The sequence below is a fragment of the Chanos chanos genome, chromosome 4 (genome assembly GCF_902362185.1).
Source record: "Chanos chanos chromosome 4, fChaCha1.1, whole genome shotgun sequence".
Lineage (NCBI taxonomy): Eukaryota > Metazoa > Chordata > Actinopteri > Gonorynchiformes > Chanidae > Chanos > Chanos chanos.
Genome location: NC_044498.1, coordinates 9,476,480 through 9,489,136, shown reverse-complemented (window position 1 = coordinate 9,489,136; position 12,657 = coordinate 9,476,480). Strand labels below are relative to the sequence as shown.

Here is a 12,657-nt window from a genome sequence, read left to right as displayed (position 1 = left end):
CTAATTGTTAAATGAAGTAAGAGTATACAGAGTGAGAGTATTTACAGCCATAATCAACAAAGCCAAAGTGCGTCATTACTTAAGTGTATGGATTCCAAGGCTGCAGAGACACTGTCCACTGGTGTCTGAGTCTGAAGCTGTCCTGTGTGAAGAGACGTTTTGTTTGAGAGTAGAATAGCGTGACATGTCCCCAAGACAGCAGGTAAACAGTGATGACTGATGGATTTTTTTGGATGACGCACAAGGGGCCTGAATTACTGGTTAGGGGCAAATATCTGGCCTAAGAGTGACTGCATAGTGAAGTTTAGGAGTCTTAACCTCACAGATGTAGTCCCAGACCCCAAACTTTCCTTTACTCTCATTTATGATCAATCAACAAACACTGCAGCTGTTAGGTGTCTTTTCTCTCAAATACTTTTTATTTGAGACATGTCCTCAGCCCATTTCACAGCAAAATCATTATAAAGAGTGTAATCATTGGATAAGGCAGATATTAAACTTTCTTGGTCCAGAAACAAGCACCAAAAGTAGAAGCACTGGATTTGGGTCTCCAGCATGGACTTGTGACCTGACCTTGTCCTTAAGGCAGCCGTCTTTTATTTTTTTGAAACCGGTAAAGTCTTTAGAGGGACAAGTACAGATTTCGCCAAATCATTTGGACTTCATCTGATTTGAATCTGTTTTTGGCCCTGGTCCTCATTGTTTTTTAAACCCTAGTTGAGAGGGACATATTGCTCTTGGTAAATTGTGGAATGCATTACCAACCAACAGTCTGGTTTGCCACGTGAGTTGCTCTGAAAATAATGCGAATGCCAGTAGGCGAAACCCTCCTCAAATTGTCCATCCAGAGCGTGGACTCTCTAATCCTCAAAAAGAGTCTGTTTTCAGTAAGACAACAGAGGCATGGTTGCCTTGTCTGATTTTTTTTTCTTTTAAATAATTCGTCTGGATAAAGATAAAGATATTTGATCTGAAGGAGCAGCAGTGGGAACGCTGGCAGAACATTCTCAGTGAAAAGAGTCACTGTTGTATAACAGAAGATTTCCAGATGACAAAGGCAAGTGAATATGTTCATAAGCTAAAATACGAGGAGCCTGTAAGACAGGCGTGGGCTTTGAAGTCCCACACTGATGGGAAGGAAAATATTACAGGACACAAAACCTCCAAAGGAGTACCTGGAAATGTTCACACTAGAAGCACTACACCATCCTCCCGTCAAAATTTGGTTATATATATGGCTCTGTCCATGTAATAACTATTAGTCTTTTTATAAAAATGTTCATAGCTTGATATCACATGTCATTTGCTTCCTCTCACTTGATAAACATACAAATAAACTGAGCAAAATAAAGTCAATAGATGCAGATACATTTGTATTCATATACACATGCATGCACATATACATATCATTCGAATGTATCTTGATATACACATATGTAGATATGAAGCTGCCAAACTGCCCAAAACAAATCACAAACTTTCAGATCCCCTGCTTCAGTACTAAAAATGCATGTATGTATGTATGTATGTATGTGTGTATATAGACATATATATATATATATGAAATGTGTGTGTGAATGAAATAAAGGGCGGCAGCTGAAGAACGGCCTCTAGTGGACAGACTTGGTACTGTAGAGTACCGACACTTCTCTGGAGCATCCTATAAAATTACATTGAGTCATCAGGGTCTTGAGAGTCAGAACAGCAGAAACGGCAGCCCAACACTTTTTTTTTTAATTCTTACTATTAAAGAATGAAAAAATTATACAGTCAGCCAGTTTCAGATTTTTTTTTTTTACTATTTTAATACTATGTTGGTGCCTTATATGAACGAAGACTCCTTAAATCTGTAGGCTAAATTGTGTAGATTAAATATTGAGATGGCATTCGTTCATTGCACAGCAATAAAACAAAGCAAAGCTACGTTTTCAGGTTATCACGAGCTTCTGACCGGAAGCATTGGTCTATTAAATAGTAAGTGTGTTTATGGAATCTGAATCTGTGGAATGCGACTTTTTTGGCCCCTTGTAAGCACCCATGTCTGAGACAGCCGCTCTCCATTCTGTGAGGTAAGAGAGTAAGCTCGTCCCTTTTTCTTTCCAGCATCTGATTGGCGGAGGCGCATTCTAAGGAATGTCATGAAACTATTTAAATAGCACTTTGTCCCCCGTATTTTGTGAACCAAAAGAGACAGGAACAAACCTGGTGAACCAAATGTTGAGTCTGTTTTGCAAAGGATAAAAATACAACCACTGTCGTTTGTATCTACGGGATTACCGTTGTGAAGTTTTTTTTTGTTTTGGATTTTCTTATTTTACCACAGCTCTATCACCGGGACAGGTATGTGTGTATGAACCATGTTTAATTCTGTCGTTAATTGTACCTCTTATAATTTATTTAACCATCTCTTTTATATTTATGTCGGAACTTTTAGGATTTTAATTTTAAGATTTGAAACATCAAGTTTGATAATTCAAAAAAATGGATTTCTTGTCAAAATAAAGAACACTTTTGCTTTTGCACCGGCAGACGCGCAAGTGTGGAAATGAAGTTAACCGGACTCTTTTTGTTACTGATGCTTTGGACCTGCGACAGCGCCAGAGTCGCAGGTGGGTTAATTTACTGTCACAGAAATACTCCTGAAATTAGCTAATTTACAAAAAAAAATTCAGAATAATATACCTCGAAATTTTTGAACGCTAAGAGAGTAATTATTTCTGATATTGTAGCGGCTCATTTTAACCAATCACTGAGAAAGTAGGCTGAATTGTGAGACTACAAATGATTTTATCATATATTCTCCCTACAGAGAGCAGAGACGACAATAGCGTTTACGACCTTTTTGAGCTCGTCCAAGTCCCAAAGAAAAACCATGGGGTCACTCTAGTGAAAGGCGACGACCCTTACAGTCCCGCCTACAAGATCTTGAACCCCGACCTAATCCCCCCGGTTCCCGAGAACGCCTTTAGGGACCTAATTGACTCTATTCACGCAGAGAGAGGATTCCTTCTGTTGGTCAATTTCAAGCAATTCAAGCGGACCAGGGGAAGTCTCTTGACCGTGGAGAAGCAGGACGGCTCCGGACCCATATTCGAAATAGTATCAAACGGAAAAGCAAACACCTTGGACATTGTTTTCTCCACCGAAAACAAGCAACAAGTTGTGTCAATCGAAGATGCGGATTTGGCGACTGGGCACTGGAAAAACATCACCCTGTTTATTCAAGAGGATAGAGTCGTTTTTTATGTCGGTTGTGATGAGGTTAATTCAGCTGAGCTTGACGCTTCCATCCAGACTGTTTTAACCCAGGAAACTCCGGGTATTGCGAGACTGAGGATCGGTAAGGGAGCTGTGAAAGACAGGTTCATGGTGAGTATGACACGAACACATAGCGCGTTAACTCGACGGCTGTCATATGTAGGGATATTCCAGCATAATCTTTTTTCACTTAAACTTTTTTCAGTTGTTTTACTGACGGTAGAATTTCAATAGTTTACATTCTGGCTTTGCATATCTAAATGTGTGCATAATTGAATCTTTCAGGGAGTCCTTCAAAATGTACGATTTGTGTTTGGAACAACACTGGATGCAATTCTTCGGAACAAAGGATGCAAAAACTGTAAGTTTCTTTGTATAATACCACTCTGTTATTAATGTTAGATTCATTGATAGTGCTATGGATTCCAGTGCAGTGAGCTATATCAAAGTCTCATTTAGAAGTGCTTTCATTCAAAAGCTTGCATCCAACATTTTTTTTTTCTTAAACTTTGTACACTGTGAATGTGGAAATATAAGAAACGTAGAAAACTAGAGTGAAATGAAGTGTGAATTTCTCTCCTCACAGCAATGCTGACTGACATTATAAGCTTTGATAACCCCATTAATGGATCCAGCCCAGCAATTAGAACTGATTACACTGGCCACAAAACAAAAGGTAAACATATTCTTCCCCAGGGCAAAAACTCATGGATCATTCATATTCCAGACATGAATGTGCTCCCTCTGGCCACCTGTCTAAACATGCTTTTTTTCCTGTCATGAAGATCTCCAAATGATTTGTGGGTTTTCTTGTGAGGACCTGGCCAGCATGTTCAAAGAACTGAAAGGTCTCGGCGTGGTAGTGCAAGAGCTGTCCAACGAGCTTCGCAAAGTGGTGAGTAAAACATGACCTGCATGACAGCCAGACAGAAGTGAAATGACTCAGGAGGCCTTAGAAATCTTTTTTGCCTTTTATAATGTCAGTTTGATGTCTTTCAAGTTACTTGAAAGATCCCTAAAGCATACAGTCTAAACTCCATATACTAAAACCATCAATTACCAGCTGTAGTTCTAATAATGATAAAAAAAAAACATTTGTCATTTGTGTTCCCACAGACGGAAGAGAAAAACATGCTCATGAGCCGGATGGGAATCCACGCAGGTGTCTGCCTTCACAATGGCATTGTGCACAAAAATAAGGAAGAATGGACTGTGGATGACTGTACAGAGTGCACCTGCCAGGTAAGCGCCTTGAAAAGTGTGTAACAAGTACCTCCATCCACCCCCCACCCCCACCGCCCCCTGCAGGGACACCAGCTTTGTCATTAAGTCAGTCATTAGCATGTGAGTGAGAGAGGTGGCAGCTAGCCAAGAGTGTGAGTGCTGTGATGTACCGTTACTTAGCTTTGTATGTGGCTGTGGGTTCAGTAGAGTAGTTTCCGCCCTACCTTCAGTGCCTAGTCTCTAATTAAGAATCGGAAGGTGAAACATAGAGAGGATGTTCTGGCCAAATGGTTTTACTCGCCAACACAAAAAGCAACATGAGTTCCATCGTTTCCCGGGGTCCTTCTTTGGTTTCTACACCTCTAATGTTCTATCCTTTGGCTAACAAACATATGTGCCTAAGTTATCAGCACCTAGGGATATTCATAGACTTAATGGGGAAAAGGTTTAACAAGGCCATGTTCCCACATTTATTTCCCAGGACCTGCAGGCAAACTATCTTTTTTGTGTTTGACATTTCAAAGATTATTTTAAGACCTTTGCTTTAGTCTTTGATCTCTTGGCCATCTCAAACCCATAACAGTTTGGAGGGACTTTACCACAGGGGTCTGAGACAAGGAAAAGATTATTCATTAACGCCCAAAGTGCTATGCATCTGTTCAAGGTAATAACAAAGGATAAATGAATGACAAGGTGCCTGGCTTTTTTTTTTTTCTTTTTTTAGAACTCTGCCACTGTGTGCCGCAAGATCTCCTGCCCACTTATTCCCTGTGCCAACGCCACTGTGCCAGACGGAGAGTGTTGCCCACGATGTGGAACTCGTGAGTATTGCTCTTTAATTTCCACAGCAGAGGAGAACTTTTTTTTTTTTACATTCCTTTTTTTTTTTCTATGGCTTCTGTGCTTGTAACTCCATATTTTCATTTTCCTGAGTATAAATTTAAACCTGAGATGCCTCTTACCTGAGACATGGAGTAAGGAGTTTAAACCACTGATAAAATGTTGTTACTTTTTACATTTTTTTCAACTTTTTATCAAAACCTTCAAAGAACACAAAAATTACTTCATGTCAACAATGTTGGGATGTAAAACAATTTATCATTCATATGTACATATTTATTTTACCTATACTAACATTGTGGTATATGAAAGAGTCTTAAGTCAGGATACAGTGGAGCTTTGTGAAGCTCAGTGAATCTCGGAATGTTGTCCTGGCTGTAATTGGTCAATTGGTTAAAGAGAGGTTGGAAAATTGGTGGCCCAGAAAGTCACATCAGAAGAGAAATAACATTTTCCAAACAGCTACAGGAGAAGGCACGAATCCTTCAAAACTTAAACAAACATGGGAACAGCATACATTTCATCCTCCGTCATTTTGAAGTTATGGCAAGGTTAGGAGTGTTTGTAAATTCCATTTCCCATTTTTAGAAAGCACACTCAAAAGGGTTCCCTGTGCGTTTGGTATATTGACTTTTTTCCCCGGCATTCCAACCCCTTGGTTTCATGCCAGGGTTTCCCCCGGAGTGGTCTGTCTCGAAACGTTGGGCTAAATCGAGTCCATTAGGGCTCTGCATTAAAAGCTTTTCTCCACTCTGGGTGCTTTTAGAAAGTGAAATAGCTCACCCATTGTCTCTGCTTTGCTCTCTATCCACAGCTAGTGACTATGCTGAAGACGGCTGGTCCCCCTGGTCTGAATGGACCCATTGTTCTGTGTCTTGTGGAAGAGGTATTCAGCAGCGTGGCCGCTCCTGTGACCGCATCAATAACAACTGTGAGGGCACATCAGTACAGACCCGAGACTGCTACCTCCAGGAGTGCGACAAACGCTGTGAGTGATGCTCTGTAAAATGATTCTGTTTTTCCTTTTTTTGACTGATTTTTTTTTTACTCTCACTCTAAATAAGGATATAATAGCCTTTTAACTTTATATTTTCAAATTTCCTCTCAGTCAAGCAAGATGGGAATTGGAGCCACTGGTCTCCGTGGTCTTCGTGTTCAGTCACGTGTGGGGATGGTGTCATCACCCGCATCCGACTCTGCAACTCACCCACGCCTCAGATGGGTGGTAAAGAGTGCACTGGTGAAGGCAGGCAGACAGAGAAATGCCAAATGTCACCATGTCCCAGTGAGTACTGTAAACCCGTTACAAACAACCAACAGTGAGCACGCTGATGGCATTTTGTTTTGTTCATTTCATTTTGACTACCTCGTGTTGATACAGAGTTGTTTAAAAGGATCTCTGTTTCTTCAGTCAATGGTGGATGGGGCCCTTGGTCACCCTGGGATGCCTGCTCAGCTACTTGTGGAGGAGGGGTCCAGAACCGCAAACGCCTCTGCAATGACCCTCCACCCAAACATGGCGGCAAAGATTGCGTGGGTGATGCCACAGAAGATCAAATATGCAATAAGCAGGCCTGTCCAATTGGTTAGTTAATATATGTCACTATATTAGTTAATATACTGGTATTAACAGAATTTTACAGTGATCAGACTTTCACTAATGTTCATGATTTCATCCTCAGATGGTTGTCTGTCCAATCCATGTTTTGCTGGCGCCCAGTGCACTAGCTTCCCAGATGGTTCATGGAAATGTGGAAAATGCCCAGGAGGTTACACTGGCAATGGTATCACATGCAAGGACATTGATGAGGTACAGCTCACACTTGAATTGAACCTAATCTCCATCATGGAATCATGACCTTTGGGCCAGTCTAACTACAAAACTTTCCTGTTTTCCTCACAGTGTAAGGAAGTCCCTGATGCTTGCTTCACATTCAATGGAGTTCACAGGTGTGAGAACACAGAGCCAGGTTACAATTGCCTGCCATGTCCATCTCGTTTCTCAGGCCCCCAGCCGTTCGGTAAAGGTGTGGAGGATGCCACTTCTAAGAAACAGGTATATGACAGTCAGTGTTTCTCCTCAGATCAGAAACCCTCAAAGTGCTGCAGATGACTTATCTTTTCAATCTATGTCTAATACTCCAGGTGTGCACTCCCAGAAATCCTTGTCTGGACGGAAGCCATGACTGCAATAAAAATGCCCGTTGCAACTACCTGGGACACTTCTCAGATCCCATGTTCCGTTGCGAGTGCAAACCAGGTTACGCAGGGAATGGACACATTTGTGGGGAGGACACTGACTTGGATGGCTGGCCTAACGCTGACCTGGTGTGTGTGGAAAATGCCACCTACCACTGCAAGAAGGTATGCTGGACAATAATTTTATGAGTGACTGGATTTTACGGGTGTTTTTTTACTGCTTATGAACAATCTTATTGACTTGCCTAATATCTGTATTTATAGGACAACTGCCCCAACCTTCCAAACTCAGGGCAAGAAGACTATGACAAGGATGGGACTGGAGATGCTTGTGATGATGATGACGATGATGATGGCATCCCTGATGACAGGGTAAAACACATTTTCTCTTAATTTTGTGTATTAACACCTATTCAGCCTTTCCTATTGAGTCATGTCAGTATAAGACTGTGAGATCTGGGGCGCTGCTCTGTGTGTATGTGCAGCTTTACATTCACCGTTCATGCTGAGATGAAAAAAAAAATCAGGAAAGCAGAGAGCAAACTTTACTTCTTTCGCAGCCAAACCTCAAATTCCAACACACGGTACCACTCTGAAACGTGCAGTGTACCCTACTAATCTCAACATTATACTTGGTACAGCTCCTAAAATAAGGTTTACTTTCATCTTTTATACCACCCCCTAATAGACTCACACAACCACAGAAAAATTATAAGCTTTATATCTAAAAATAATATCGTCCTCTTGTGGTGGTTTCCAGGGAGTGGACACAAGGCTATTATGTATTCCTATATTTTAAGGTCCAATTATATGTATCCTACATACTTTTTTCCTCTTGCACTTGTGGTCTGAATTTTTTGCTCTCTTTTTATCTTTCTAGGACAATTGCCCATTCATCTTCAATCCTAGACAGTATGACTATGACCGTGATGAGGTGGGAGATCGATGTGACAACTGCCCATATAACAGCAATCCCGACCAGACGGACACAGACAGCAATGGCGAGGGAGATGCCTGTGCAGTCGACATTGATGGAGATGGTAGAGCGTCTCTCTTTGTTCGTAAAATCTGAGTAATCTCTCCATGTTCCATTAAGCTGTTAAGAAAAGATCTAAAACTAGATGTTATCTCACAACAGGTATTCTGAATGAGAAAGACAACTGCCCTTATGTCTACAATGTTGATCAGAGAGACACCGATCTGGATGGAGTTGGAGACCAGTGTGATAACTGCCCTCTAGAGCATAATCCTGACCAGGTGTGTGTCACACCAAAGACAGAAACCACCACAGGTGTTTTTGTAGTGTGTCTGAATCAAGATACTTCCATCTGCTGTCTATGCCACGTGAATGCGCTAATGGGCAGTCAGAAAGGTTTATTACGCTATGTAAAGGAGGGCTAAATCCTCCTCACCTCAGGGGTGTACAGCTTCTCAATAAGACACAGCAAGGCTTCTTAGCTGCAGGCATTGGTGTTCAGTAAGCCAAAAGGGAATTGGGAGTAGAGGTGGGGGTGATGGGGAGGTTATTAGTGAGGATGGCTGGTGGGTTTTTACACGTCCTGTCAGCATCACACGATCCCTGTGGATCACACCTGTGCCATGGTTAAGTGAGGAGAAGGAATGCATTCCTGTGGAACAGAAGGACTCAGTTAAGGGGAAAAATGGGCAAACTTCATATACCTTCTGAGTTCTTTAGCCCTGCCTCTCCCTCTGAGGCACTGCAATGTGGGTGTACCCTTGCCAGACTACAAGAACAGAGAGATTCTTCGCTCCAGGGAAATGCCTATGCAGAAAAGACTGGTTGAAAATTGAACTACAAAGCATGCTTTTGAAGCTGAGATTATCAGCAGATGAGAAGTATCTGCTTAGACAAAATTAGCTTGGCATGTTTAATGTGGCAAGTATAATTTGGGCCTCAAGGTAGATACTATTTGAAAGAATCTTGGGAGGAAAGTAATGACACGTTCCATTATTTGCAGTCATAGAAAGACATGCCCTCTTTTGCAGTTCTACCATTAATATTCTTTACCCACTCTGACAGCTGGATTCTGACTCTGACCGAGTGGGAGACAAGTGTGACAGTAATCAGGACATCGATGAGGATGGACACCAGAACAACCTGGACAACTGTCCTTACATCCCCAATGCCAACCAGGCTGACCATGACAAGGATGGCAAAGGAGACGCTTGTGATCATGATGACGACAATGATGGTATCCCTGACGAAAAAGACAACTGCAGACTAGCCTTCAACCCTGATCAACTGGACTCTGATGGTAGGTGGTACATTAGAAAAATTCTAGGACTATCTATCATGAGACATAGGGTAGAAAGAGATAGTGAGAGAACATCCAACAATTAAACAGCCAGCATCACACTTATCACCGAGGACTCAGTGTTGTGTCAAGATGTATTACTGAATGTGTTTGTCCTGAATGTATTTTTCTTCATGTCCACTAGGTGATGGTCGTGGTGATGCTTGCAAAGATGACTTTGACCAAGATAATGTGCCAGATATCTATGATGTCTGCCCAGAGAACTTTGATATCAGTGAGACTGATTTCCGCAAGTTCCAGATGGTGCCCCTAGACCCCAAGGGTACTTCTCAAATTGACCCCAACTGGGTGGTTCGCCATCAAGGCAAAGAGTTGGTTCAGACAGTCAACTGCGACCCAGGCATTGCTGTTGGTAAGTACACTGTAAAAGAAAACACAGTATTCTTAGGTTCAGAAGACAATTCTTTCACAAATGAACTAAATTTAACTTATGTCATCTTCATGACAGGATTTGATGAGTTCAACGCTGTGGACTTCAGTGGGACATTCTTCATCAACACAGAACGTGACGATGACTATGCTGGCTTTGTTTTCGGTTACCAGTCCAGCTCCCGCTTCTATGTGGTCATGTGGAAACAGATCACTCAGACTTACTGGTCCAACAAACCAACCAAAGCACAGGGCTACTCGGGCCTGTCAATCAAAGTGGTCAATTCCACCACTGGTCCAGGCGAGCACCTAAGGAATGCCCTCTGGCACACCGGGGATACTCCAGGACAAGTAAGTTCACAATGACCGACTCATGTAATTTTGTGGTCATGTGGGTTAGAGAATCTGGCACTAATACTGAGCACCATAATGTATTTTTTCTGTTTGTTTCTTCTTCAGGTCCGCACTCTGTGGCATGACCCTAAGAATGTTGGCTGGAAAGATTTCACCGCTTACAGATGGCATCTGACCCATAGACCAAGGACAGGGCATATTAGGTGAGACCCAAGAACACAAAGCAATGAACTTATAACCAATCAAGAAGGGGAAAAAAATCATAATCATGTAAATCATTATCAAGTTTCCTTGTTTGAACACATTTTTTTTTCCTGTTAACTTCAGAGTTGTTATGTACGAAGGCAAGAAGATCATGGCAGATTCAGGACGTATTTATGACAAGACATATGCAGGCGGACGACTTGGTCTGTTTGTCTTCTCTCAAGAGATGGTATACTTCTCAGACCTCAAATATGAATGCAGAGGTAAGTGGCATTCAGGTCACCCTGATATCTAATTAATGCTTTTCATTCAACTATTTAACTGGAAATAAAATAGTTAAAGATGAGAACTGTTCAAAATTGTTCAGAATAACACAGAACTAATGACAATTTTTGTTTTTTTTTTCTTTTCAGATGTATAATTGCACAGGCAGGAGGTTCTTTGAAGAATGCACCTTTCTATATGACGATGAATATGTATTTCTGGGGCAAAGTCCTGGGACAAATCCTACGCTACTCTCTCTTCTGCAGCACGCACACTGGTGGAGTGGAAAGTATGGAGGTCAGCATGGAGGTAAACTGGTGCTGGTCTGGTCAGAGACCATTTAACAGCCCACTGAGAATTAGGACCCCTCCACCAAGAGAAGGTAGAGCAGAAAAAAGGCCCCCTCGCTTTGCTTTATCGGGATAACCGATGTCTCTCTGAAAAAACCTCATTCAGCTCTGCGTGGGAAGGCTCCCTGCAGACAACTATGCACTTCAAAACCCTTTACTCTCTCTCACCCTCTCTGAATGGATGTTCTTGGATGCACCCGCTTTGGAGAGGACATTAAATCACTTAGAGCATTAATAGACATTCCACAACAGCAGACAGGTCAAACTGGCTTTGCATATTACTAATAAGGGTTTAAGACTTTTCAGAAAGCAGTGGGCAAACTAATAGGTGTAGAGGATTAAGAATACAGGAATAAGTGTGTGTTTGTGTGTGTCTTATGAGTGTGTCTGCATAAAGTCAAAGTTGTGTTTATGAGAGAGGAGAATTTTAGCCAAGAAGCCATTTTATGACACACACACACAAAAACAAAACAAAAAACAAATAAAAACACACATTGAATTGAGCCAAATACATTGTATCCAAATATTTGCTTAGCAAAGCCTTAGCTGAAGTTTTTTGATCATCTCTCTTCATGTATAGCTAATAGTAGATAAATTCTCTTCGATTAAGTGGGCATAATTTTCTCAGGCTGAACTTTCTCCTGTTCACGAAATAGAAGGCCAAGTAAAAGAGGGCTTGGGCAGAGTCAGGCTAGGAAGCCACTGTTTCCAAAAGTTCCAGTCATTTAAATGGTAAAATGGAACGCTTTTGCTTGATTCCTAATTATGTTGAAAAATTGACTGTGGAAAGCCCTTGCAAGGGCTATTTTGACCAGGAGTCCCAGTTCAAGACAGATATTTACATACACATTCATTAAAAGTTTAAAATAATAATGAGGCAAATTGTTTGTAAATTGTCTGTAGAGACATAAGCAGAGGAAAAATTTCTGCTCAACAGCACTAGGTATTTCTATTCTTTTCTTTTCTTTTCTTTTCTTTTCTTTTCTTTTCTTTTCTTTGTGGCCGATTAGTAGCATTGAGGGTTTTTTTTAAGATACTGTAAATAAACATTTTTATTTATTAATACCCCTCTGATTTGTTCTTTGAGTAACACTTACATAATTTTTTGAAATCATGAAAACTGCATGCTGTGCATACTTCCTGGCTGTGGACACATAGCAAAGCTCTGTTCAAAACCCTCCATCTTATTCGCAGAAAGGAAACCCTTTTCAGATCGATCTTTCCTCTCTAGAGGTAGTGTTCATCTACTCAGTTTCTAT

The 12,657-nt window shown here is 41.3% G+C and overlaps 1 protein-coding gene across 1 annotated transcript; it reads left to right on the top strand.

Annotated features, from left to right (window-relative positions):
- The first annotated feature begins 2,192 nt into the window (after positions 1-2,192).
- Positions 2,193-12,359, top strand: thbs1b (thrombospondin 1b). Its single transcript, XM_030770646.1, has 23 exons — positions 2,193-2,340; positions 2,530-2,609; positions 2,810-3,369; positions 3,544-3,619; positions 3,845-3,934; positions 4,044-4,153; positions 4,375-4,500; positions 5,207-5,303; positions 6,137-6,310; positions 6,431-6,607; positions 6,734-6,907; positions 7,005-7,132; positions 7,226-7,378; positions 7,468-7,686; positions 7,786-7,893; positions 8,402-8,561; positions 8,660-8,778; positions 9,563-9,797; positions 9,982-10,209; positions 10,306-10,577; positions 10,686-10,783; positions 10,908-11,047; positions 11,198-12,359. The coding sequence occupies exons 2-23, from the start codon at positions 2,546-2,548 to the stop codon at positions 11,203-11,205; spliced, it is 3,516 nt and encodes a 1,171-aa protein (XP_030626506.1). The 5' UTR covers positions 2,193-2,340; positions 2,530-2,545; the 3' UTR covers positions 11,206-12,359.
- Positions 12,360-12,657: the final 298 nt, after the last annotated feature.

Coding starts and splice junctions, on each gene's coding strand:
- thbs1b (XM_030770646.1), top strand. CDS start 2,546: ATGAAGTTAACCGGACTCTTTTTGTTACTGATGCTTTGGACCTGCGAC. Junction 2,610..2,809: donor CGACAGCGCCAGAGTCGCAG/GTGGGTTAATTT, acceptor TTCTCCCTACAG/AGAGCAGAGACGACAATAGC. Junction 3,935..4,043: donor CACTGGCCACAAAACAAAAG/GTAAACATATTC, acceptor CCTGTCATGAAG/ATCTCCAAATGATTTGTGGG.